This window comes from Odocoileus virginianus, chromosome 27 (genome assembly GCF_023699985.2).
Source record: "Odocoileus virginianus isolate 20LAN1187 ecotype Illinois chromosome 27, Ovbor_1.2, whole genome shotgun sequence".
Lineage (NCBI taxonomy): Eukaryota > Metazoa > Chordata > Mammalia > Artiodactyla > Cervidae > Odocoileus > Odocoileus virginianus.
This window is the reverse complement of record NC_069700.1, coordinates 37,187,116-37,211,226: the sequence shown is the minus strand read 5'-3', so window position 1 is coordinate 37,211,226 and position 24,111 is coordinate 37,187,116. Positions and strand designations below refer to the sequence as shown.

The 24,111-nt window shown below is 38.5% G+C and overlaps 1 protein-coding gene across 1 annotated transcript in view; it reads right to left on the bottom strand.

The window, feature by feature from the left end:
* Window positions 1–23,616, bottom strand: part of TINAG (tubulointerstitial nephritis antigen) — a 98,361-nt gene extending 74,745 nt beyond the window's left edge. Inside the window, exons 1-4 of the mRNA XM_020910179.2 lie at window positions 23,262–23,616; window positions 11,974–12,037; window positions 11,259–11,348; window positions 2,583–2,697 (exon numbers count right to left, since the gene is read on the bottom strand). Of these exons, the coding sequence (XP_020765838.2) occupies window positions 2,583–2,697; window positions 11,259–11,348; window positions 11,974–12,037; window positions 23,262–23,616 (624 nt within the window). The remainder of the gene's footprint in view (window positions 1–2,582; window positions 2,698–11,258; window positions 11,349–11,973; window positions 12,038–23,261) is intronic.
* Window positions 23,617–24,111: the final 495 nt, after the last annotated feature.

Sequence of the window (24,111 nt, the reverse complement as noted above, 5' to 3'; positions counted from 1 at the left end):
TCAAGAGGGAGAGAATAAATGTATACATATAGCTGACTCACGTTGTCTTACAGTAGAAACTAACCCATTGTAAAACAATTCTAGTAGAATAAAAAAGTATAATAGTATAGTCCTGGCTCTGCCATTTAAGTCATTCTAGGTGGTGTCTCTCTACTTCAGTGGGACTTAGCCTCTCTCTTTGTCAGTGTTCTTGTCTTTAAAACACAGATATTTACAGTACCCACTACATCAAGCCAAGAATTAGATGAGATAATGTATGAAAGTGCTAGTAAGAGTGCTTGGCACACAACTACTCAATCCATGGCAGCTATCATGATCTTTTTGCATACTAGTTATAATTTAGCAGAGTCTGCTACTTGAATGTGAATTGGAATAATAACTCAGGGGATTACATCTTTCGAAAGCAAAGCACATCAAACATTTAATGAGAAACTTGTGGATTTACAACTCATCCAACAACAAACAGCAGCACTGCTTGCTCTCAGATGCTGAGAGCTTCCAGACAGCCAGGAACTGACATCTTCATTGCAGAGTGAAGTGGCAGTTCTTTAGCAGCCTGGGCATTTGTTCTTTGGGCTTTTTTAAATTTAATTTTTATTTTATATTGGAGCTTAATTGATTTTCAATGTTGTGTTTGTTTTAGGTGTACAGCAAAGTGATTCAGTTTGTCTATATGCAAATATGCATCCTTTTTCAGATCCTTTTCCCATGAAGTCTATTACAGAATATTGAGTGGAGTTCCCTGAGATATACAGGGTGTGTTGTGTTAGTTCCTCAGTCATATCTGACTCTTTGAGACCTCATGGACTGTAGCCCTCCAGGCTCTTCTGTCCATGGAATGCTCCAGGCAAGAATACTGGAGTGGATTACCATTCCCTTCTTCAGGGTATCTTCCTGACCCAGGTATTGAACCTGAATTTCCTGCATTGCAGATAGATTCCTTACTATTTGAGCCACCAGGAAAGCCCCAAGATATACAGCACTCTTTTTTGATTATCTATTTTATATACAAGGGCTTCTTAGGGAGCTCAGTGGTAAAGAATCAGCCTGATACTGCTAGACGCAAGAGACACGGTGGCAAAGAATCTGGCCATACAGGCACACACACAATGTGTATATGCCAATTCCAAACTCCTAATTTATCCCTCCTTTCCACCTTTCCCTTTTGGTAACCATAAGTTTGTTTTTGAAGTAAGTCAGACAGAGAAAGAAAAATATCCTATGATATCACTTATATGTGGAATCTTAAAAACATACAAATGCCCTGGGCATTTATAACAGGCCTTGAATATAATCAACATCTCAACTGAAAGGTCCACACATGAGCTGGTAAAGCTGCAGCTCTAAGTTAGAGATTTGTGATAACTAGAGAAAGAGAAGTCTCTTTATACAAGACGCCTATGATCAGAAGATAACACCTCTCAAGAACGAAAGGGAAAACTAATTCAGTAGTACAGAGCACGAAGGCATTAGGAAAAGTGGCAACTTCATGAAGGAGTTTGCCAGCTTGTCAGGCAAAGTTTGAAGGTGTTCTTTAAATGAAAAATGTGAGGATTTTTGAAGATAAACTTTATTAATCATCAAAGCACACTCATCTGCAGTTACTGGCATTTTTTTTTTATTTCATAATAGAGAATCCAAGGGAGCCATCAAAACTGTTTTGATGAATTCACAAAATAACCAAGTTTACTTAAAAAAGATAAATAAGGACAATTAATGACTTGCTTAAAGCACTGAGTCACTGGAAAGCCAGTTATCAGAAACATGAATTTCCCTGAAATGATTATCAGTGTAAATGGACACACAATCATTCTTGAAGAGACTATATCTAATTGATATTAGTGAACTTTCAAAGTCCACATGAAAATTTTGAGGGGAATAACAACCATTTTGTGGAAAGGTTTTTTTTTTTTTTAATATGACAATTATCTCAGAATGCTCAAAACTCACTATTTCAGTTATTTTAAATGATCTTGTTTGCAAAGCAGATATAGAGACAGAGACATAGAGAACAAACGTATGGACACCAAGAGGGGAAAGGGGTGAAGTGGAAGGAATTGGGAGATGGATATTGACATATATACTATTGATCCTGTGTATAGATAGATAACTAATGAGAACCTACTTATAGCAGAGTGAACTCCACTCAATGCTCTGTGTGACCTAAATAGGAAGGAAATCCAAAGAAGAGGATATATAACTGGGCTTCCCCTATGTCTCAGTGGTAAAGAAGTCCCCTGCAATACAGGAGACACAGGAGACATGAATTTGATCTCTGGGTCAGGAAGTTTCCCTGGAAGAAAAAATGGCAACCCACTCCAATATTCTCACCTGAAAAATCTCATGGACAGTAGAGCCTGGTGGGCTACAGTCCAAAGGGTCACAGAAAGTCAGACATCTCTGAATGCCTGAGCATATGTATAATTATAGCTGATTCACTTTGCTGTATAGTAGAAACTAACACAATATTGTAAAGCAACTATACTCCAATGAAAAGTAATTTTAAAAGTTGCTTTAAATGCACCTATGAACACACTTATACAAACACACATATACACGAATCAAACTGAGCAAATACTTACGGTCACTTCGTTCATGCTCAGAAGCAGGGGGCTGGGTGGTAAGGTGCCAAGGCGGTATTTGAAACCCTCCTCTAATGTCATTCCCCAGAACTGGCTATAGTTCTGGGCTGTCCATCTGCCTTACAAATGAAAGAGAAAAAATAGGTACAGGTTATATGATGTCACTTTCATCAATATAGGTTCATGTGTTTTTCTGAAATTATACAGAAGCAAGTCTGACAAAATTGGAACCATTACTGAGACCTAGATATTTGTTATATTAATGATGCATTACTGATCACTCTAATATGGAAACGTATCACTCTTCTTAAACTAGGTCTATGTCAATGATTTAAATAACTCATATGAGGAAACTAAAGCTGTATCAACACAGACTAAATTTAAGAATATGGAATCTCTACTTATGGTGAAGTGATTTTAGTAAAAGGCCAATATATGTAGTTTCTTTTAAAAATCATTAAATGCATTTTAGAAAGAAGCTTGAACATTCAGGAATGCATTTAAAGGTTAAATAAGGTAATGTTTTATTTATAATTTAGATTTGAAAAGAAGTTGACTGTGTAAAAAGAAGTATCCATGAAAAATTGAAGACAAAATAATTACACTTAAAAAGATTACAGCAATGCTAATTAATTTTATTGAAATATTTCATTTAAATATTAAAATAGCCTATTACATATAAATGAGTTAATTTGTGTTAAGTGCCCAATAATCTTAGTCATTATTAACAATATGAATTCAATTGATGTAAAATTAGATAACAAAACAGCGCATACATTTCTAGAAATATATTTCATGCCTTACACAGAAAAGGAAGGTTTGTTTTCAAAATCTTACGTTGATATTTGAAGAAAATTCCTTAAGAGATGATAGGAGATGACAAATGAAAAAAAATGAAAAGTAATTTAATCAAGTTTGATTAATCAGAAAAAGATGAAAATAATTTAATCAATGTTATTTGAATTAGCTACAAATTGAGGACAATATATTTTCAGTACTTAAGTCAAAACTAAGCTTTATCCTTCTGTGTTTATCCCCCAAATTGCTTATAATGTGAAAGGATCAAGGAATGATTCAAGATGCAACTTAAGTTTCAATAATATGCCTGACAAGTTAATGCTTTTCTTTCATAAGATCTGTTATTTCATAAAACCTTAAGCAACTTTGAGCCACAGTTTTTAAATATAATGTCCATCATCCAAGGAATTTCAATAAGGAAATTTCTGAATATATTAGATACTGCAGCCTTTATTTAAGAGACTACCAGGACCAGCCTTAGGCAAAATCATGATGTCAGTAAAGCATGTTTTTGGTGCTCCACACTAGTAGTCTTCAAATATTGAGATATTTGTTGGTCTTTTAATTAATCATTCAATTTAGTAAACAGGGATCAATATTTTAAAAGATAGAATATGGGGAAAACAATAGGAAATATTAGAGTTTATCAAACAGAGTGAGAGTAGGTACTATTTCTATACATTTAAGTACATGTATAGGTTGTGTGTGGTGTGTGTGTGTGTGTGTGTGTGTGTGTGTGTGTGTGGTATTGTTGTTGTTTAGTCACTAAGTCATGTCTGACTCTTTTGTGACCCCAGGGACTGTAACCCACCAGACTCCTCTGCCCATGGGGTTTCCCAGGCAACAGTACTAGAGTGGGTGGCCATTTCTTTCTCCAGGTTATCTTCCCAACCCAGGAATCAAACCCTCATTTCCTGCACTGGCAGGCAGATTCTTTACCGCTGAACCACCAGGGAACCCTGTATATTATACACCTTTTTTAAAAAAGAAATTTAAATATTAAAGAAATATTTAAAATATTTTTACACATGTATATTTTCTAAAAAAAGAAAAACTCTATTATGATTTATTCCAAGATACTGAATATATCTCCCTGTGCTACACAGTAGAACTTAGTCTTTTTCCATTCCATATTCCATATGTAACAGTTTGCATCTACTAACTCCAAACTCCCAATCCATCTCTCTCCTACCCTGCCTCCTGTTTGGCAACCACCAATCTGTTCTCTATGTCTGTCATCAGTTTCCAAGTTAGCATTTACTGAACCTTCTTAATTTATTGATCATATTCTCCAATAAACACTGGGAACATAGAAATAAATAAAATTCTCAGCCTTCAAAAATTTCATACCCTAAAAAATGACAAAGAGAGAAATGACTTCAGTTTGTGTTATTTATTAGCAGTAGGTCAAATCCTGATCAGAGTAGAGAATTGAAACATAACTCTGCCTGAAGCAGTTAGAACAATTTTTTACAGACAGTGACTTTTCAGTGCTCATCCTAGAAGAATGAGAATGAGTTAGGTGGCCAGACGTGGGAGAAGATAGAATTTATTCTAAACAAAGGCAACTCTGGAGCAAAACAGATTTGAAATTGGGAAGCACATTTAGTGAAGAGGAGATATGTAATGCTTAAACTATGAGAGAGACCAGAAAGACAGGCTGGAAAGAGTATAAATGATGAGGTGGGAAAGTATTTGGGCCAAATTGTCATTTATGCAGAGGAGCGTAATTATATTCTGAAGCAATGGCGTGTCATTGAAGAGTTTTCAAGAACAAGAGTGACAGAAGCAAAGCTTTGTTTTAGAAGGACAGCCATGAAAATATAAAGGATTGGTTTGAGGTTTCATTAAGCTGGAAACAAAAAAGTCAGATCACTTCAAACTAGGCTTGATCAAGAAATGCACTAGAATATAGCATCGAAATAAGGAAATAAATTTCTAAAATAAGCCTTGTGAGAAAAATAAGAGCATAGTGACTGAGAGTGAAGAGGGCAAAAGGCTGAAACTAACTTCGGATATTCTGGCTTAGTTGACAAGGTAGAGGGAGCTGCCAGTAACCAAGGACAAGTCAAGGGCTAATCTTTTTAGTCTGGGGTATTTTTGATTTGACACATTATTGAGAAATCAGGACCAACTTATTCAATAGACTAGACATTGAGTTCGTAATAAAAAATCAGGTTTAGAGATATGATAGATTAAAAATGGACACAAATTCTTTGTGGCTCTTAAGAAATGGAGTTCATTTCTCCAACTGTTGAAAGTGAGCTGGCCTGATGACTTGCTCTGCTCAGTAGAAAGCAGTGAAACTGGCAACGTGAAAACGTCAAGCCTTGGCCTCCGAAGGGGCCATTTCTAGCCTCCACTTGTGTCCCACTTGAACACTGTCATTATATGAAGATGACAAGGCTGTCCTCCTGGACACATGTGGGCCCCCAACAACCAGCCATGGGAGTGAGGCCACCTAGACAGTGCAGCCCAGCTAAGGCTCCAGATGTCTGTGGACACATGAGTAACCCAAGGAAAGATCAGGAAAAGAGCCTCAGCTAAGCCCATCCTGTATGCTGATGTGAACGTAAAAATGAAGTCAAGGGTGTACATGTGTCCCCACCCTGAACCCCCCCACCTCCCTCCCCATCCCATCCCTCAGGGTCGTCCCAGTGCACCAGCCCTGAGCACCCTTTCTCATGCATCCAACCTGGGCTGGCCATCTATTTCACATATGATAATATACATGTTTCAGTGCTATTCTCTCAAATCATCCCACCCTCGCCTTCTCCCGCAGAGTCCAAAAGTCTGTTCTTTACATCTGTGTCTCTTTTGCTGTCTTGCATATAGGGTCATTGTTACCATCTTTCTAAATTCCATATATATGTGTTAGTATACTGTATTGGTGTTTTTCTTTCTGACTTACTTCACTCTGTATGATAAGCTCCAGTTTCATCCACCTCATTAGAACTGATTCAAATGCATTCTTTTTAATAGCTGAGTAATATTCCATTGTGTATATGTAACACAGTTTTCTTATCCATTCTTCTGCCGATGGTCATCTAGGTTGCTTCCATGTCAATGTATGGCAAAAACCACTACAATATTGTAAAGTAATTAGCTTCCAATTAAAATAAATAAATAAATTTAATTAAAAAAAGAAAATAAATAAAGCTTGTGCCCCTGTTTGAGTTTCCTGAGCCATACAGCAAATTCCCGTTGGCTATCTATTTTACATATGGTAATGTAAGGTAAGTTTCTATGATACCATATTGGTAGGGAGGGAGATGGGAGGGAATTTCAAAAGAGAGGAGACATATGTATACCTATGGCTGATTCATGTTGAGGTTTGACAGAAAACAGCAAAATTCTGTAAAGCAATTATCCTTCAATAAAAAATAAATTAATTTTAAAAAAGATCCCCTATGCTGCAAGGTGCAGCCAAAATAAAGAGAACTCTTAAAAAATAAATGAATAAATAAAGCTTGTGGTTTTAAGCTACTAAATTCCGAAGAGATTTTGTTACACAGCATCAGATAACTAAGACTGTCTCTTTCTCCCTTGGTTCTAACTTACTGGTTATCACTTGTGCTACGAATTTGGGATTTATAACAGTCCTATCATTAGAAACCCTTTTACAAAGCTATGACATGTGGGCTCCTCAGCTGGACTGTAAATTCCTCTAAGACATTATTTATTTGTATCCTCAGCAGTGCCAAAAGGGAAACACATGTTTTGTTAATATTAATTGCATGAAAACATAATACAAGGAATAAATAAGCACCAAAGTAGGTTATGCAGAATGAATAAAGACTTGGATCTAGATACTACCAAGATGCCAGAAATAAATGCTTTAAAGCAAAGGCTGCATATATTTGCCTGTAGGTTATTTTTAAAGGAGCCTAAAATAGACACTGAATGATATAAAATGATTTCATTTTCACACATGAAAGCAACTTGAACATCAGAAACAGTAAATATCTGAGAATTAGAACTTTCTTTTAAATTCAAGGACTTTCTACACTCTGTCTTTTTCTTCCCTGGTAAAGAATTTTAGTGTTGACCCTTTTCTTCATCACTCATCTCTTTTACTTACCTCTTGTGGGCAGAGAGAAAACTAGCCAAGATGGTGTGTTCAGGCTCTCTCACCCCATGTTTTGTAAACAGTGACTATGTAACAGCAGAGATCATTTATAGCACTGCACATGCATGTCACGAGGTACTCACATGGTTGCGGGTAGTGTGCGGTACACATATATGTGAGCTCCACCCATAAAGTGGGGGCGATTACTGTGGTGTCACAGCTTTGTCTGTTGGATCAGTCACAAGAGGAGAGAATTGTATGGTTGCTGCATCAGCCAGGAAAGAATACTGCTATGGCTGCTGAACTGGCCAAGAGAGAGGCTGTGTTATAGCTGCCATGCCAGCCAGCAGAGAATAAATGTGCCTGCAGTTCCTGGGGCCCCTCAAGTCCCCTTCCAGCCTCTTAGCTCACGGCTTGCCTTCCCTGGGCTCAACGAACAGTGTACACAGTGAGATACAGCAAGACAATTGGCATCACAAACAGGATGATCAGTGATACAACTGGCATAGTCGGCAGGATACCCAGCAGGTAGGGGAGTCTGAAGCTCCACTAGATGGAGGAAGCCAGTGGCCACCAGATAGCACATGGTACTGTGTGGCCTCTGTTCTCTTGACGTGGGCTCCCATGGAAGACTGGGACTGGATGGTTCACTGGATACTATTGAAAAGGCATTACAGGCAGTGAGTCCCCATTTGCCAAACAAGGCGGCATGCACTGCCTGGCACTGTGGGGTGGTTCCTGAGTGCCCTGAAGGCAAATACTGATAGTGCTCTCTGTGATGCCACCCCATTGTGCAATGTAGAGACACTTGGAAGAACTAGAGCAGCGTATATTGGTGTCAGAGCAAGAACCCTGTGGCCCTGAAGAAGCCAGCATCCCTGACAGCGAGGCGGTAAGTGACAGTGGTGATGAACGTCATGTGACTGTGGGTCCCCGCTTGGCAGTGAGGCCCGTTGTGTAGCAGGGAAAAAAAGTGAAGCGTGAGCAGCCGAAGGCTAAGGTGGGATGGGGGGTATCCTCAAGGGACCCCAATGTGACTGAGTTTATGACATACGGACCATATACTCAGGTGGAGTTGGCCGACTTGGGTAAGCAGGTTCAGCAAACGCACAGGAAACACTTGGAAGCATGGCTTTTGTGAGTTTGGGACATGGGGTGGGCCCGGCACCTGAGAGGTTTTCAGGTCCCTACTGAGAGAAGCCCTGGAGAAGGAACTGGCAAGCCCACTCCAGTCCTCTTTCCTGGAAAATCCCAAGGACAGAGGAGCCTGGTAGGCTACAGTCCATGGGGTCGCTAAGAGTCGGACATGACTGAGCGACTTCACTTCACTTCACTGAGAGAAGTAGAGAGACGGCACGCAGGACGCCATTTTGAAAGTGCGAAGAACCCACAGCGGGCCTGAGCTAGCAGGCGTCCCCTCTGGGTTATGCAGATGCGAATGTGGGCTAATTTATGGGGAGGTGTACTGTAAAGGCCATGTCCTCAGACTTAGAAAAGTGCAACCATGTGGGCGGACTGTGAACACCACAAAAGATCCCTACCTTGAGGGATGGGCCTGGTGCCTCTTGGGGGTTTTGTGTGTCCTTAATAAAAATTCTGTGGAGGCTCTCCTACAATCTCACAAGGACAGGTGGTGGACTAGACTTGGCCATGGAAGATAAAGGCTCTCCACGAGCAGCGGGTAACTCTTCTAGCCCCATGAGGGCAAGGACTGCAACGTGAGTCCCCAGTGATCCCTGGTGTTGGGCTTTGCTATGTGTTAGGGATGGAACTGTTTGCTGTTGTAGCTACTGCGGTTGCAAGATGTAAATCCAAGGGTCCGTGTTACTGGCCAAGGGAATGTCACAGATGGACGGCACATAGAGTGTGAGGTGAGAGACCTTGAAGGGGTGGAGTGTGGGGAGAGAGCAAAGTGGCCAAGATGGCATGTTCAGGCTCTCTTGCCCCACATTTTGTAAACAATGACTGTGTGACAGCTGAAATCATTTATAGCACTACACATGCTCCTCATGAGGTACTCAGTTGGTCAGGAGTTGTGTGCAGTATGCACATATGTGAGCTCCACCCGTAAAGTAGGGGGAGTTACTGCTGCCTCATGGCTGTGTCCACTGGGTCAGTCAGGAGAGGGGAGAACTGCATTACATCTGCTGAGCCAGCCATGTTATGGCTGCCGTGCCCACCAGGAGAGAATAGAAGTTCTTACAGTTCCTCGAGCCTCTTTCCAGCCTCTGAGCTTGTGCCTTGCCTACCCTGGGTTCAACGAACATTGTGCACAGTGGGATACAGCAAGACAATTGGCGCCACAAGCAGGGCAATCAGCGATACTCCTCTTTTTCCCCTTTTGTCTGTGTACTTTTTCTTTTGCTGCAATTCTGCATCACCTTTTTTTTTTTTTTGAGTCATCTATGTTTGCTACTAAAAGATAAGGCCCATGCCTCTGAAATATTCCTCGAGTACTCTCAACAGTAAACAAATGATGGAAAAATTCTTCCTTCCAAGGGAGATAGCATTCCCAACAGATCTAGACTCTTATATGACTTTCTTTCCACATTGCTTTAGGTGGTGGTTTGTTTTGGGTTCTGTGACAGCAGAAAGGTTGGCTGCTTATCTTGGCTTCCTGGAAATGCATGCTTGTTAGGTCAAGCATTTGAATCCTTTTAGGAACCTGATTCAGATAATCTCTCATGATGACACATACTCTCATGTTCTTTTAATAATTTAAATATCACTTAGCCATGGAAAAGAATTGATTTCCCCTTGAAATACTTAAAATGTCATCATATTATCACCTAAAATATTGGTGAAACACACACACAGAGGAGTTAAAATGGTTTGAGAATATTAATATCAACAAATGTGACTTCTGTCTTTCATGTCTTCCAAGAAAATACTCAGGATACATTGAAAATTAGTGTCCCATTGTGCTGGGAAACATACAGCTTAAGTGTGGGGAGAAATTATATTTTTAGTTTTAAAAAATTCATTTGAAGATGACTTCACTTTTATAGTTGCTAGACAATAGATCTTTTCAAGTGAAATCTTTTCAGGAAGGTGGGAAATGTTATCAAAGGTAGAGAAATCCTGAGGCAGAAACCATCCCACCATCACTCTTCCTTTCAGTTCTGTAAAGAAAGCCAGTGTTGGCATTTATACTTTATTCCTTCTATGTAAGTGGGAAAGTGACTTTGCTAATTTATCAGAGCATCAAACAGTTATTTTGTCAATCAGCCCAAGTTTTTGTTTATTAGCAAAGTAAAATGGCCTGATCTTTCTTTTGACTCAACTATGAGTGAAATTGGCTAGATATCAGTCATCTCAGTGAAACTGTCTAGATGGACTGGTCTTCTGGGGAATCCTCAAGATAAAATACTACTCTCTTAAGGTAAGATTCTGCACAGGATAGCTTGAGCTTGTGATTGGCTAGGTCAGGGCAAATGTGGAAGGAAAGAAGATAAACATCAATGAATCAGTTTGCTACTTCCTGATTTTGTCTGACTACTTATTTAAACTAAACTTCCTCCTACACACCTCACTCATACCATGACACTGCTCCTTCCTGAATAATTTAAGACCATGCTCCATATTTCTCCTTTGTACTTTTAATTTTTAGTTGTTTGACGTTTGACGTTTACCTCTGTGTATTCCAATTTCGCATGTCTTTCTATCTCCCTCTCCATTTCTCTCACTTTTTTTTTTTTTTTTAAGAATGATCTTTTTTGCAGGTAAGTGATAGGAACTACCTTGTTTGAAACCTGAGGGGTAACAGGGAGGTGGGCACCAAAAATCCCAGAAAGCAAAATTTTTCTCACCCATAGTCTCCTTTATTGACATGTTCAATTAATCCTGGTTGAACAAGGCATACATGCTGGGAACATTTCCACTGCTGTCCTGAGCATGTGCTGTAAAAATACAAACATTATGAAAGTGACTTGGCCCTTTAGGAGTACATTTACAAAATTAGTACCAAGAGTTGCACTTTGTTAAGGTGTAAAATATATTTTTGATTAATGTTAACTGTATGACCATTTAATTGACAAAAGCAAATCACAACACATTCATTAACTACGCTACAATGCAACATCTTCTACTCCAGGCAGTTAATGAATGAAATGACCACTCAGTCATTGAAGTTTGAAAATAGACAACAATGAAGACAGCAGATTCAGTATGTGTAATTGGAAATTTTCTGCAGGACAATCACTTTAAGGCAGTCTGATTATAATATATTTAGTTACTGTGCTCAAGGAAACATGATTTGATTTGCCCATAGTATATCAAAATGTTTGTAATTAATAAATATGCTTAATGCACTGTAACAAACATCAAACTCAAAAGAAATATTCATGTGTAGATTTTACACATCTATTAAAATTAAATATGCTCATAAAGACTACTGATATGTGATATCTTATGATTCTGTGTATCTGTATTTAAACATATGTTTTGTTTCACAGATATTCCTTTTATTTGAAGGAAACATACACAGACAGTAGAATTCAGTTCTGTGCCACTTAAATTTATTACCAGGAATTGCAGTTTTCTTTAATTACTGATCCTTCTTCATAATGTTGACCATCTCTGTGGCAGCCTGTCAACATAACATGTAAACAAATCAAAATTCTAAATTGATTAATAAAATGTATTCACATAACAAATACTCTAAAATTTTGTTTAGTTTTTTCAAATATGCAAAAATATTTGGTTCCAGTCTTACAGAAATCTACATGGGGTTTTTGTCAGGGTTTATATATCCAATTTTTCTGGATCTGCTCCATGAGCTTATATCTTTGCTCTGTGTATTTGTTCCAACTGACAGGATTTGTAAAGCATAAAAACTAGATTACTGAGGTATTAATCACTAAACACACTCAAAAAATAATTAATGTGTTTAAATAGGTAGGCAGTAAAATAGTGTTTGAAATGATTAATAGCATTTCTCATCTTAAGATCTAATCAAGTCTCATGTGGGTATAAATAGTTGCATATGATTAGAGGAAGAAGCTCAAGATTTTGGATCAAAATATGAAGCTATTTCAGCGAATTCACCTTACAAAGAGAAACTCTATTTTTTCTCCAGAATTTGAATCAGCAGAAAAGTTTAGAAGATTGCAGCCCTTTGTGTTCTAAATCTAAAATGTTCCTCAACTATTAACCAAAAAGTGAAAGTGTTAGTTAGTCAGTTGTGTCCAACTCTTTGCATCCCCATGGACTGCAGCACTCCAGGCTCCTCTGTCCATGGATTTCTCCAGGCAAGAATACTGGAGTGGGTAGCTATTCCCTTCTTCAGGGGATCTTCCCAGTCCAAGGATTGAACCTGGGTCTTCCACATTGCAGGAAGGTTCTTTATGGTCTCAGCCACCAGCAAAGTCACATTAACTGAAACTTTTTGCTAACTATCTTACCAGATTATTGAAACTACTCCAAAGAGATCAAAGGTGAATTATCCTTGCATGAAAACCAATCAGAAAGATATGGTAAAATAGTGCCCTGTCTACAAACTTAATCCCTTTGTAAATTTAACTGACACAAATTACTGAATTAGCAAAAGTAGCATAATTCACTCCTGTGTCCCATGAAAACCTTTTTGATAGAAACATATCATTGAGAGATCACATCAATGGCTCCAAGTTAAATAAAATGAATTCTAACTTTTTTAAAAAAAAATTATTTATTTTTAATTGGAGGATAATTGCTTTACAATAGTGTGTTGGTTTCTGCCACACATCAACATGAATCAGCCAGAAGCATACATATGCCCCTTCCCTCTAGAAGCTCCCTCCCACCTCTCACCCATTCCCACCCCTCTAGGAATTCTAATTTACTGTATATAATAATAGGAGTAAATCTACATATTTAGAAAGCAGTTCAAGGGACCTGGTTTAACTACAAGCCATAACGTCACAAAAGCAAATTTCAGATTAGTTATCTTCCAATTTTTCAAAAAATTGTTTCTCAGGAAACATTTACAGCTGCTTTCTTTCAGCAAGCACCATGTTCTCACAGTTCAATGTTTTGCTTAATGAATTTCAAATCTCCTTGTACTGGCATCTATCCATCCCTTTTACGTGAATTCCACCATCACAGGAAGAGAGGATGAAAACACTTCTCTTGTGGCCCACAAGGGGAGGGAAAAAATTAAACTTTAAATCAAGTTCAGAGTTTTAATTACTACCCAGGATTAAACACTTTTTGTAAATAAATTTCTATGTTTCCAATTTACAGACACCCTAGAACTTTTCATTATCTAGGCAAGCAACAGTAAAAATTCAAGCAACAATTCAAGTTTAATTCAAAGTCAAGGAAAGTACTCCACCGACTAGTTCTAAAGGGAGGATGAAGGTGGGGGGTGGGTGGAGCTGATTTTTTAAAAATTATTTTACTGAAGTATAGTTGATTTACAGTGTTGAGTTAATTTCTACTGAACAGCAAATGATTCCATATGTATGTATATATATACATATGAATGTGTGTGTGTGTGCTCAGTGGCTCAGTCACGTCCAGCCGGGACCCCATGGAGTGTAGCCTGCCAGGCTCCTCTGTCCATGGAGGAGAATGCTGTAGTAGATTGCCGTTTCCTACACCAGGGAATCTTCCCAACCCAAGGATCAAACCCGTGTCTCTTGTGTTTCCTGCATTACAGGTATATTCTTTACCTCTGCACCACTTGGGAAGCCCATAGATAGAGAGATAGATAGATAGATAGATAGACATATGCATCTGTCCATCCATCTATCCATATATATATATAAATATATATATATATATATATATGTATGTATATATACGCTGCTGCTGCTAAGTCGCTTCAGTCGTGTCTGACTCTGTGCGACCCCACAGACAGCAGCCCACCAGGCTCCCCTGTCCCTGGGATTCTCCAGGCAAGAACACTGGAGTGAGTTGCCATTTCCTTCTCCAATGCATGAAAGTGAAACATGAAAGTGAAGTCTTTCAGTCATGTCCGACTCTTAGCGACCCCACGGACGGCAGCCTACAAGACTCCTCCGTCCGTGGGATTCTCCAGGCAAGAATATATATATGTATATTTACATATATACATATACATGCATACATACAAAATACACTACATTGTTTGAAACCTGAGGAGTAACAGGAACGTGGGCACCCAAAAGCTCAAAAAGCAAAAATTTTCTCTCTCTCTCACACACACACAAACACATATATATGTATGCATGTATGAATGCCAAAGAATGCTCAAACTACCACATGATTGCACACATCTCACACACTAGCAAAGTAATGCTCAAAATTCTCCAAGCCACTCTTCAACAGTATGTGAACTGTGAACTTCCAGATGTTCAAGCTGAATTTAGAAAAGGCAGAGGAACCAGAAATCAAATTGCCAACATCCATTGGATCATCAAAAAAGCAAGAGAGTTCCAGAAAAATATCTACTTCTGCTTTATTGACTATACCAAAGCCTTTGACTATGTGGATCACAACAAACTGGAAAATTCTTAAAGAGGCGGGAATACCAGATCACCTGACTTGCCTCGCCTCCTGAGAAACCTGTATGCAGGTCAGGAAGCAACAGTTAGAACTGGACATGGAACAACAGACTGGTTCCAAATCAGGAAAGCAGTACACTAAGGCTGGCACCCTGCCTATTTAACTCCGGGTGAGTTAACTTATTTAACTTATTATTTAACTAATTATTTAATAAGTTATTTAACTTATTTAACTCATGAGAAACTCCAGGCTGGATGAAGCACAAGCTGGAATCAAGATTGCCAGGACAAATATCAATAACCTCAGATATGCAGATGCCACCACCCTTATGGCATAAAGTGAAGAAGAACTAAAGAGCCTCTTGATGAAAGTGAAAGAGGAGAGTGAAAAAGTTGGCTTAAAACTCAACGTTCAGAAAACTAAGATCATGAAATCCAGTCCCATCACTTCATGGCAAATAGATGGGGAAGCAATGGAAACAGTGACAGGCTTTATTTTTGGGTGCTAAAATCACTGCAGATGGTGACTGCAGCCATGAAATTGAAAGATGTTTGCTCCTTGGAAGAAAAGTTATGACCAACCTAGACAGCATATTAAAAGGCAGAGACATTACTTTGCCAACAAAGGTCCGTCTAGTCAAGGCTATGGTTTTTCCAGTGGTCATGTATGGATGTGAGATTTGGACTATAAAGAAAGCTGAGTGCTGAAGAATTGATGCTTTTGAACTATAGTGTTGGAGAAGACTCTTGAGATTCCCTTGGACTGCAAGGAGATCCAACCAGTCCATCCTAAAGGAAATCAGTCCTAAATATTCGCTGGAAGGACTGAAGTTGAAGCTGAAACTCCAATACTTTGGCCACCTAATGCAAAGAACTGACTTGACATTAAGGAGGGGAGACCAAGAAATGGAACTTTTTCTAACACTATATGTAGTACTAATGATTTTGGGTAGGCCTGGGTATAGCATTTTCTTGACTTCAAAATTAGTAGCTGGGGAACAGGTCAGAGAAGGGACAGCCCCCTTCGATTAGAACCTTTGTGATTTCTTGTCCCTTTACCTATATAACTAGTACATTGGACAAGCAACATTTAAACAATATAAATAAAAACCAGCTTTTAGATATACATATGTATACATACATATATACATCAGTTCAGTTCAATTCAGTTGCTCAGCCATGTCTGACTCTTTGTGACCCCATGGACTGCAGCACACCAGGCCTCCCTGTCCATCACCAACTCCCAGAGTTTACTCAAACTCATGTCCATTGAGCCAGTGAAGCCATCCAACCATCTCATCCTCTGTCATCCCCTTCTCCTCCTGCCTTCAATCTTTCCAGCATCAGGGTCTTTTCCAATGAATCCGTTCTTTGCATTAGGTGGCCAAAGTACTAGAGATTGCTACAATCTCACTTGAGAGTTGGCTTCTTGAACAGAAACCATTATTTGTTCATCCGAGCCTGGCCAAAGTACTGATAAAGTGAAGCAATACCTTCTACACTAATATATAAATTCAGTTCACCCCCTTCCTCTACTCCTACCTGACTCCAGTGTATCCTTCATCCCCTGAACAGCATTTAGAGAGATCTCTTAAGATCTGTATTATGTCACTCCCTGCTTAAAATCCTCAAGTTTTTCTGTATTAAATTTAGACTAAAACTGAACTTTTTACAAGGACTTATAAGACCTTATCCAAAGTGTCTCTTCCATAATCTGTGTCCTCACCTCTCCTATTCTACTGCCTGGAATGGTAGTCCCAGAGGAATGAAGGATTTGCCTGATACAGATAATGGTGGAAAGAACTGGATGAACTTAATTTGGAGCCAAAGCAAATGGGATTAACTATTGGAGAATCAGGAAAGAGAAGGGTCACAGAAGTCTCACTAAGATTTTGGCTTTAGGGATAGAGAAGCAGTGATGTTATTATTGAAATAAAGAACAGGTTTTTGGTGAGAAATCAAACTTCTGCTTTACATGTTCTAGACTAAGGTTAAATCTAAGTTAGACATCCTAATGGAGAACATCAAGTAGAGTAGTAATGGAAGTCCAAAGTCAAGTCAAGGCTGGAATATGAATTTCAGAGCCAGCAACATACATATCTTTAAGTTTTTGAGAATAAGTAACAGTATCCTTGAGAGAGTGTTTGTAGGTAAGAGAAAGACATCCAGAACTGAGCTCAAACACCGTAACCAACAGACATTCAGAAAAACAAACTGGGAAAAAGTGACCTGGGAAGAAGGGGGGAATTCAGGGGATGGTGGAGTCCTGGAAAGCAACAGACATATTCCATAGAAGCAGAAGCTGTCACCTACACAGAGTATGGTTGAGGGATCAAGAAAAGAATGGAGATCTGGGATTTCCCTAGTGGTTCAGTGGTTAAGACTCTGCACTTCCAATGTGGGGGAGGCAGGTTTGATCCCTGGTAGGGGAACTAAGATCCCACATGCTGAATAGCACAGCCAAAAAATAAAAGAGAATTGACACCTGAATACTGCACTTGAAAACATGGAAGTCTTCAATAATCCTGCCAAGATAGAGCTCAGTAAAGTAGCAGGGAACAGGGTCTTATAGGAATGAGCTGATGAGAGGTTTAGAAGTCAGGAAGTGAAATGTTTCTTTCAGATATTTTGCCATTAAAGGAAAGGAGGAAATAAGATAAAACTGGTTAAGGATATGGAGATGAGGGTGAGCTTTTTCAGAGTTGAGAGCTACAACTACCCACCAGCTTCCTGCAAAATAATGTCTTGTAAATGACATTTGCTCACTTTCTCAGTTATTTCCTCAGGAAAAATTCCAAGAAGTGGAAGTTCTGGGTCAAAATTGAGGTTTGGACATCTTAAAGGCATTTAATTCATTCATAATTTTTTTGGGGGAATGATTTCACCAATTTACACTCACCAACAGTGAAAAGATGAATTATCCTGTGTCACTCTAAGGAATAAACTATAACTTTGGTTCCCATGCTAGGTATCACTTCGTCACAGAAACAGAGTCAGGATCAGAAATTAACCTTTGATGTTGTCTAGTTCCATCTCCCAAGCAATGTTTGTATCCTGTTTTGGATTCTACTAGTTGTAAATAAAAAATATTTCTTTTAAAATGTTGATTTGAAAATATGATTGATGCTTTAAAGGAAGTAGAAATTGAGGAGTTAAAGAAAAGTTGGGAGCTACAAAAACACTTTCATAAATTAGTAACTTTGTAAATTGATTGATCCAGAAAAGAAGGAGGGAAATGATGGTTTAGGAGAGAAAGAGGGAGAAAAAGGGAGAGAGGAAAGAAGGAAAAAGGAGAGGGGGGAGGGAGGAAGAGGCAATTGTAAGGGTGGAGATCTTGAAAAGACAAGAGATGATGGGATTCAGAGCTCAAGAAGAGGAATCTACTTCATGGAAACAGTTACCAAGATGGAAGTAACTTGAAAATTATGATGAGAGCTGAGAGAATTCCTGGTGTCTTTATTTTCTCAGTGAAAAGCTTATAAAGCCCTTCAGTGTGAGGTAATCAAGCTGGTTACACCTTAATATAAATAAGTAGATAGATGCATAGTAATGACGGTCAAAACCAAAGGAGTTTTGCAACATGAACAGCCATTATTACAAGAATTAGGTAAATCAGATTTTTGGAAAGTGAAATAAGTCTCTTGATTTGAGAAAAAAAAATGATAGTGTGATATAATTTATTTAAAAATACTCCATCATAATGTGTTCTACTATCTGTGTTGGTCTCAACATCACTTCAGGGAAGGCAGTTGTCTGCTTTAATCAGGAGTCTGCATCCCATGGGTGGTCAATATCATTTATCCTGGAAGTCCAGACTCAGGGGCAGCTCCTACAAGGGGTTCCACTATCCATCTTTTAATGAACACTAGAGTATAGCATAATGACTGTCAGAAATGGGCTTTCACTGGTAAAATTAGCAACTTGTTAATCAGCATAATGGATATAAGCAATCGACTCTTATCACGTAACAATATTCACTTTATATAGATTAGTTTAAATAGTTAAAAATCATATCCCACTCATACTCCCCAGTTTTTATGTATCTCTTAAGATCAAAAGACTTCATGCTTAAACCTGATACCCTAGGATTAATCTCTAAAACATCTGTCCAGCCACTGGGTAGGAGAATTTATTATAGCCTGATAATCAGTAATATTACCAGATATGGGAAAATGCCAATAAATTTTTCAGGCATGGTAGATGTGGCAACATCTAACAGGATAGGGACCTGAGACTTCATGAAGCTTACACAGGTTTATAGACTAGTGTAGGTCTCCGCACCAACATATATTTTTGTAATTATCAGTATGCACAGCAAAATTTGGAATGTGATTTATCTTCATTGTAATGTGGTTCAGGAGGTTGTGAAAGGGTAAATAACCCTCATTCAATTCAAATGCCAGTAATTTACATCCTTTTTTTTTTTTTTAACCAAGGTGAACATAAGAGTTGTGTATAATCAAATTAGCTTACGTCTGTTCATAGCAGATGGTTCACTAGACTCTTTCCTTAAGATCTGTCACACTAGAGATTTTGTCTGGAAAATCCAGTCTGGTTCCATTTCAAACTCTATCACTTGTTTTCTGTATCTGACCTTTGAAATTCCCCAATGACTGGAAGTAACTATATGTCCACCTTCCAGTTTATACAAAAGGGATATTATAAACAGTGCTGGAATGAACATTGGGGTACATGTGTCTCTTTCACTTCTGGTTTCCTCGGTGTGTATGCCCAGCAGTGGGATTGCTGGGTCATATGGCAGTTCTAGTTCCAATTTTCTAAGGAATCTCCACACTGTTCTCCATAGTGTCTGTACTAGTTTGCATTCCTACCAATAGTGTAAGAAGGTTCCCTTTTCTCCATACCCTCTCCAGCATTTATTGTTTGTAGACTTTTGGATAGCAGCGATTCCGACTGGCGTGAAATGGTACCTCATTGTGGTTTTGATTTGCATTTCTCTGATAGTGAGTGATGTTGAGCATCTTTTCCTGTGTTTGTTAACCATCTGTATGTCTTCTTTGGAGAACTGTCTGTTTAGTTCTTTGACCCATTTTTTGATTGGGTCATTTATTTTTCTGGAATTGAGCTTCAGAAGTTGCTTGTATATATTTGAGATTAATTCTCGTCAGTTGCTTCATTTGCTATTGTTTTCTCCCATTCTGAAGACTGTCTTTTCACTTTGCTTATAGTTTCCTTTGTTGTGCAAAAGCTTTTAAGTTTAATTAGGTCCCATTTGTTTATTTTTGCTTTTATTTCCATGACTCTGTGAGGTGGGTCATAGAGGATCCTGCTGTAATTTATGTCAAAGAGTGTTTTGCCTATGTTCTCCTCTAAGCGTTTTATAGTTTCTGGTCTTACGTCTAGATCTTTAATCCATTTTGAGTTTATTTTTGTGTATGGTATTAGAAAGTGTTCTAGTTTCATTCTTTTACAAGTGGTTGAAGACATGGAAGCAACCTAGATGTCCATCAGCAGATGAATGGTTAAGAAAGCTGTGGTACATATACACAATGGAATATTACTCAGCCATTAAAAAGAATACATTTGAATCAGTTCTAATGAGGTGGGTGAAACTGGAGCCTATTATAGAGAGTGAAGCCAGAAAGAAAAACACCAATATAATATTCTAAAGCATATATATGGAATTTAGAAAGATGATAATGATAACCCTATATGCGAGACAGCAAAAGAGACACAGATGTAGAGTACAGCTTTTTAGACTGTGGGAGAAGGCAAGGGTGGGCTGATCTGAGAGAAGAGCATTGAAACATGTATATTATCATATATAAAATAGATCACCAGTCCAGGTTCGATGCATGAGACAGGGTGCTCAGGGCTGGTGCACTGGGATGACCCTGAGGGGTGGGATGGGGAGTGAGGTGGGAGGGGGGTTCAGGATGGGGAACACATGTACACCCATGGCTGATTCATGTCAATGTATGGCAAAAACGACTGCAATGTTGTAATTAGCCTCCAACTAAAATAAATAAATTTTTTAAAAGGGGGGACATTATTTACTTAACTGACAATTTTTTTTAAACCTTAAGATAATACAATTTTAAGTCCCAGGTTGAAAAAGAATTACAGTATAAGAAACTAGACCATATCATGCAGTTAAATAACTGAAAATCATCTCATAAATCATTGATTTTGTTTCTAGCATCTCAGAGGAAAGCCACTTCATTCTTGCAAAAAAATTACTACAAATAGTACGCCATTGTCTATTTATTTTATATAATTTTGTACCATTTTTCAATATTGTGTACTGCTATTTTCTTTCAACAAGCTACTTTCATAAGAAAGAAAAAACAAAACAATTACCTTCATGAGTATAGTTATGATGTGAACCTTTTGCTACTACATAAAATGATGAATTGCATCCCTCCATCATGAATAGAATAAAAGCTATATGAGGAACATAGTCTACCTAAAACATAAACCTAAATTAAAGTCTTAGCAAAGTCTTAGTTTTCAAGCAAAAATGGACATAGAAGCAGAAGCAGTTTCTTTTCTAAATGGGCTACAGGGCTCAAATAAGAAAAGCTCAAGTATGCTTTAGCACATCAAAAACACTGCAGCTAATACATAATACTCACCCTCAACGTTCGTGAAGCTGATCCTGCCCATACCTGACACCTTTCAATGAGTTCTCAGGATAAAATCTAAAATTCTTGATATAGCCTATAAGTCCCAGCGAAATCTGACCTCTTCTCCTCTCAAACCCCTTCTTATGTCACCTTCAAGCCTCTGCTGGCCATGACTCCCCAGAAATGGAGGTCTCCATCCAGCACCTAGACCACACCAAGCTCCTGGCTCCCAGATCCCATTCCATCAGCTCTTCAGTGACCACACACCTCACTCCCCAAGCTAATACTGTACACTGCTTTCCATGTTGACATTATATTCTGATAGGCTTTCCCACAGCACCCTAAATGTCTCCTGCTGAGAATTTAACACAATTTGCAACTGTACAGTGAATTTGTTAAATATCTTACACCATGCACCACGACCCCCCATCCCCCACCCCACAAAACTTGACTGTCTCTCCCATGAGGATAAGATTTGTCTTTTTTTCTCCCCATGGTTGCTCCAGCAAAAGTGCAATGTCTGGCAAGGTGGAGATGGTCAATGAATATTTTTCAGTGAAGGACAAGATCTCCCATTTCTGATAGACTATCTAATTGCTGTTTGCTGGGAAAGGCAAAGGTCTAGCAGGAATGACTAGGCTGTGGAAATTTTAACGTGGCATATGTGTGTTTTACAAACAAGATGACACTATTGAAAATGAAAGCAAAAGTCAGCATCTGGATTTTGCTGTAAGGATACAAATCCTAATTTGTCCTGCAGTGTCTTCTAATTGTAATTTCCACTCACCACCACCTACTTATAATTATGTGACAGAGCTTTGAGGAAACCTGAATTTTCCCTCATATAAAGTGCAGCAGTAGAGTTTTGTTCTGTGTCTTTTGCAAACTTTAGACATATTGATTGCTCAGAACCTACAATCATTCTACTATAATTAAACCAATAGAGAGTAAATAACACCGATCTCCTTATGAATTATTGAGTTGACCAAAATATTCATTCAGGTTGCTCTATACAATGTAACAGAAAAACCCAAATTAACTTTTTGCCCATCCCAATATTTGTATTTATTAACTCAGTCTTAGACTGTTAAAACTACTCTGTATGGAGCACTGTTTTGTTTTTCCCAGTTTAAAATCCCTGATTGGCAAAATGAACAAAAACACTCAGGGAGAATCTCTTTGGTATTTGACAGGGAGGGTGGCCACCTTTATTATGCTGCTGCATTGGTTTAAATGGCATTGCTGTAACACAGGTTCTAATGCCACTCATGAGAAAATAAGTAAAATGTTACATACATCTGCAGAGGATCAGTCTTGTGACTTTGATGTGATTCTCTGAGGTAACACTCCAAAAAGCATGAGAGGTTGTTTTTTGTTAAGACATTTTACAAAGAAAGAATCTTAAGTAACTTTTTATAAGTTGAGTGAATATTCAAAGCAGAATGGAAATCAGCCTTTGTGGCTGTCACACCAGGAGTTTGCTGAAGGTGCTAGGCTGAGGCAGGTACCAGCATCTGAATCAAAGCATGTTAACAATCCAAAGAAATTTAACCTGGTGATCAAAGTATTCATTTTTTCATTTCAACTTAAGAAAGGAAGGGAGGAAAGAAAGGAGAGAGAGAGAGAGAGAGAGAGGGAGGAAAAGAAGGAAAGAGGGAAGAGAAGGAGAGATGGAGGCAGGAAGGAACAAAAGAGAAAGACAGCTGGACAAATCTTGTTATGAACTAGGGCAATGCTTGAACACATTCCCAAACCCTACCTTCTGGGGACCAAGGCTTTGTGTGAGGAGGCCATCCCTTTTCTTCATGGCAAAATGACTTGTAATCAGGACAGCAGTCAGAATTTTCCCTTTCACAGAATTTATCACAGTAACAGAGCGCATCCGCTTCATAGAACTGAGTCACACAGCCATCATCTCTGTCTTCACAGCAACCAAAACTTCTACAGTACTGCCCTTCGAAAGTGGCTCTTTTGAATCGAGTACCTTCCAAAATGGTGAGATTCCTAGTGAACTCAGCTCCTGGGTCCACTTCTCGTTGTGAAAAATACTGTCTCTCCATCCAAATTTCTGTGATGAGATAAGCAAAGATTAAGATCTTACATCTGGCCCACATTCTCCAGAGGTCAGCAAGGCTCCCACTGGTTGTTATGTTCGATCCCCTTGGCCTTGGGGCTTCTCCTTGGAGCCTAAGTTCTAATCATCAAGACAACTCAGCCTGAATCCTGAAACTGATCCTTCACTTGAAGTGAGTGTATTTCTTGTAGTTAAACATTAATCAAGAATTTCAGTGCTTGCCAAAGATAACGTGCATGTTACCAATAGACCATTGTCATTCCTCCAACATTAAAATTTTATATTTCATAGTGCAGGAAAAGCATCCATTGCCATAAAAATAAATACATAAAATCTTAGGTGTAGATGATACATTGAACATTGCTTACCTTCAAAATAATCTAGATTCTTAAATCAAAAACCTCCCTGGAATACACATGGCCCAAATTTTGGCTGCAATGACTACTGGCAAGGTGTAGGAAATTCAAAAGTCAAAAGCACAATTATTCATCTCACCTATTCACACTGCCACTAAAATCCAGACTCTCCTGAGATT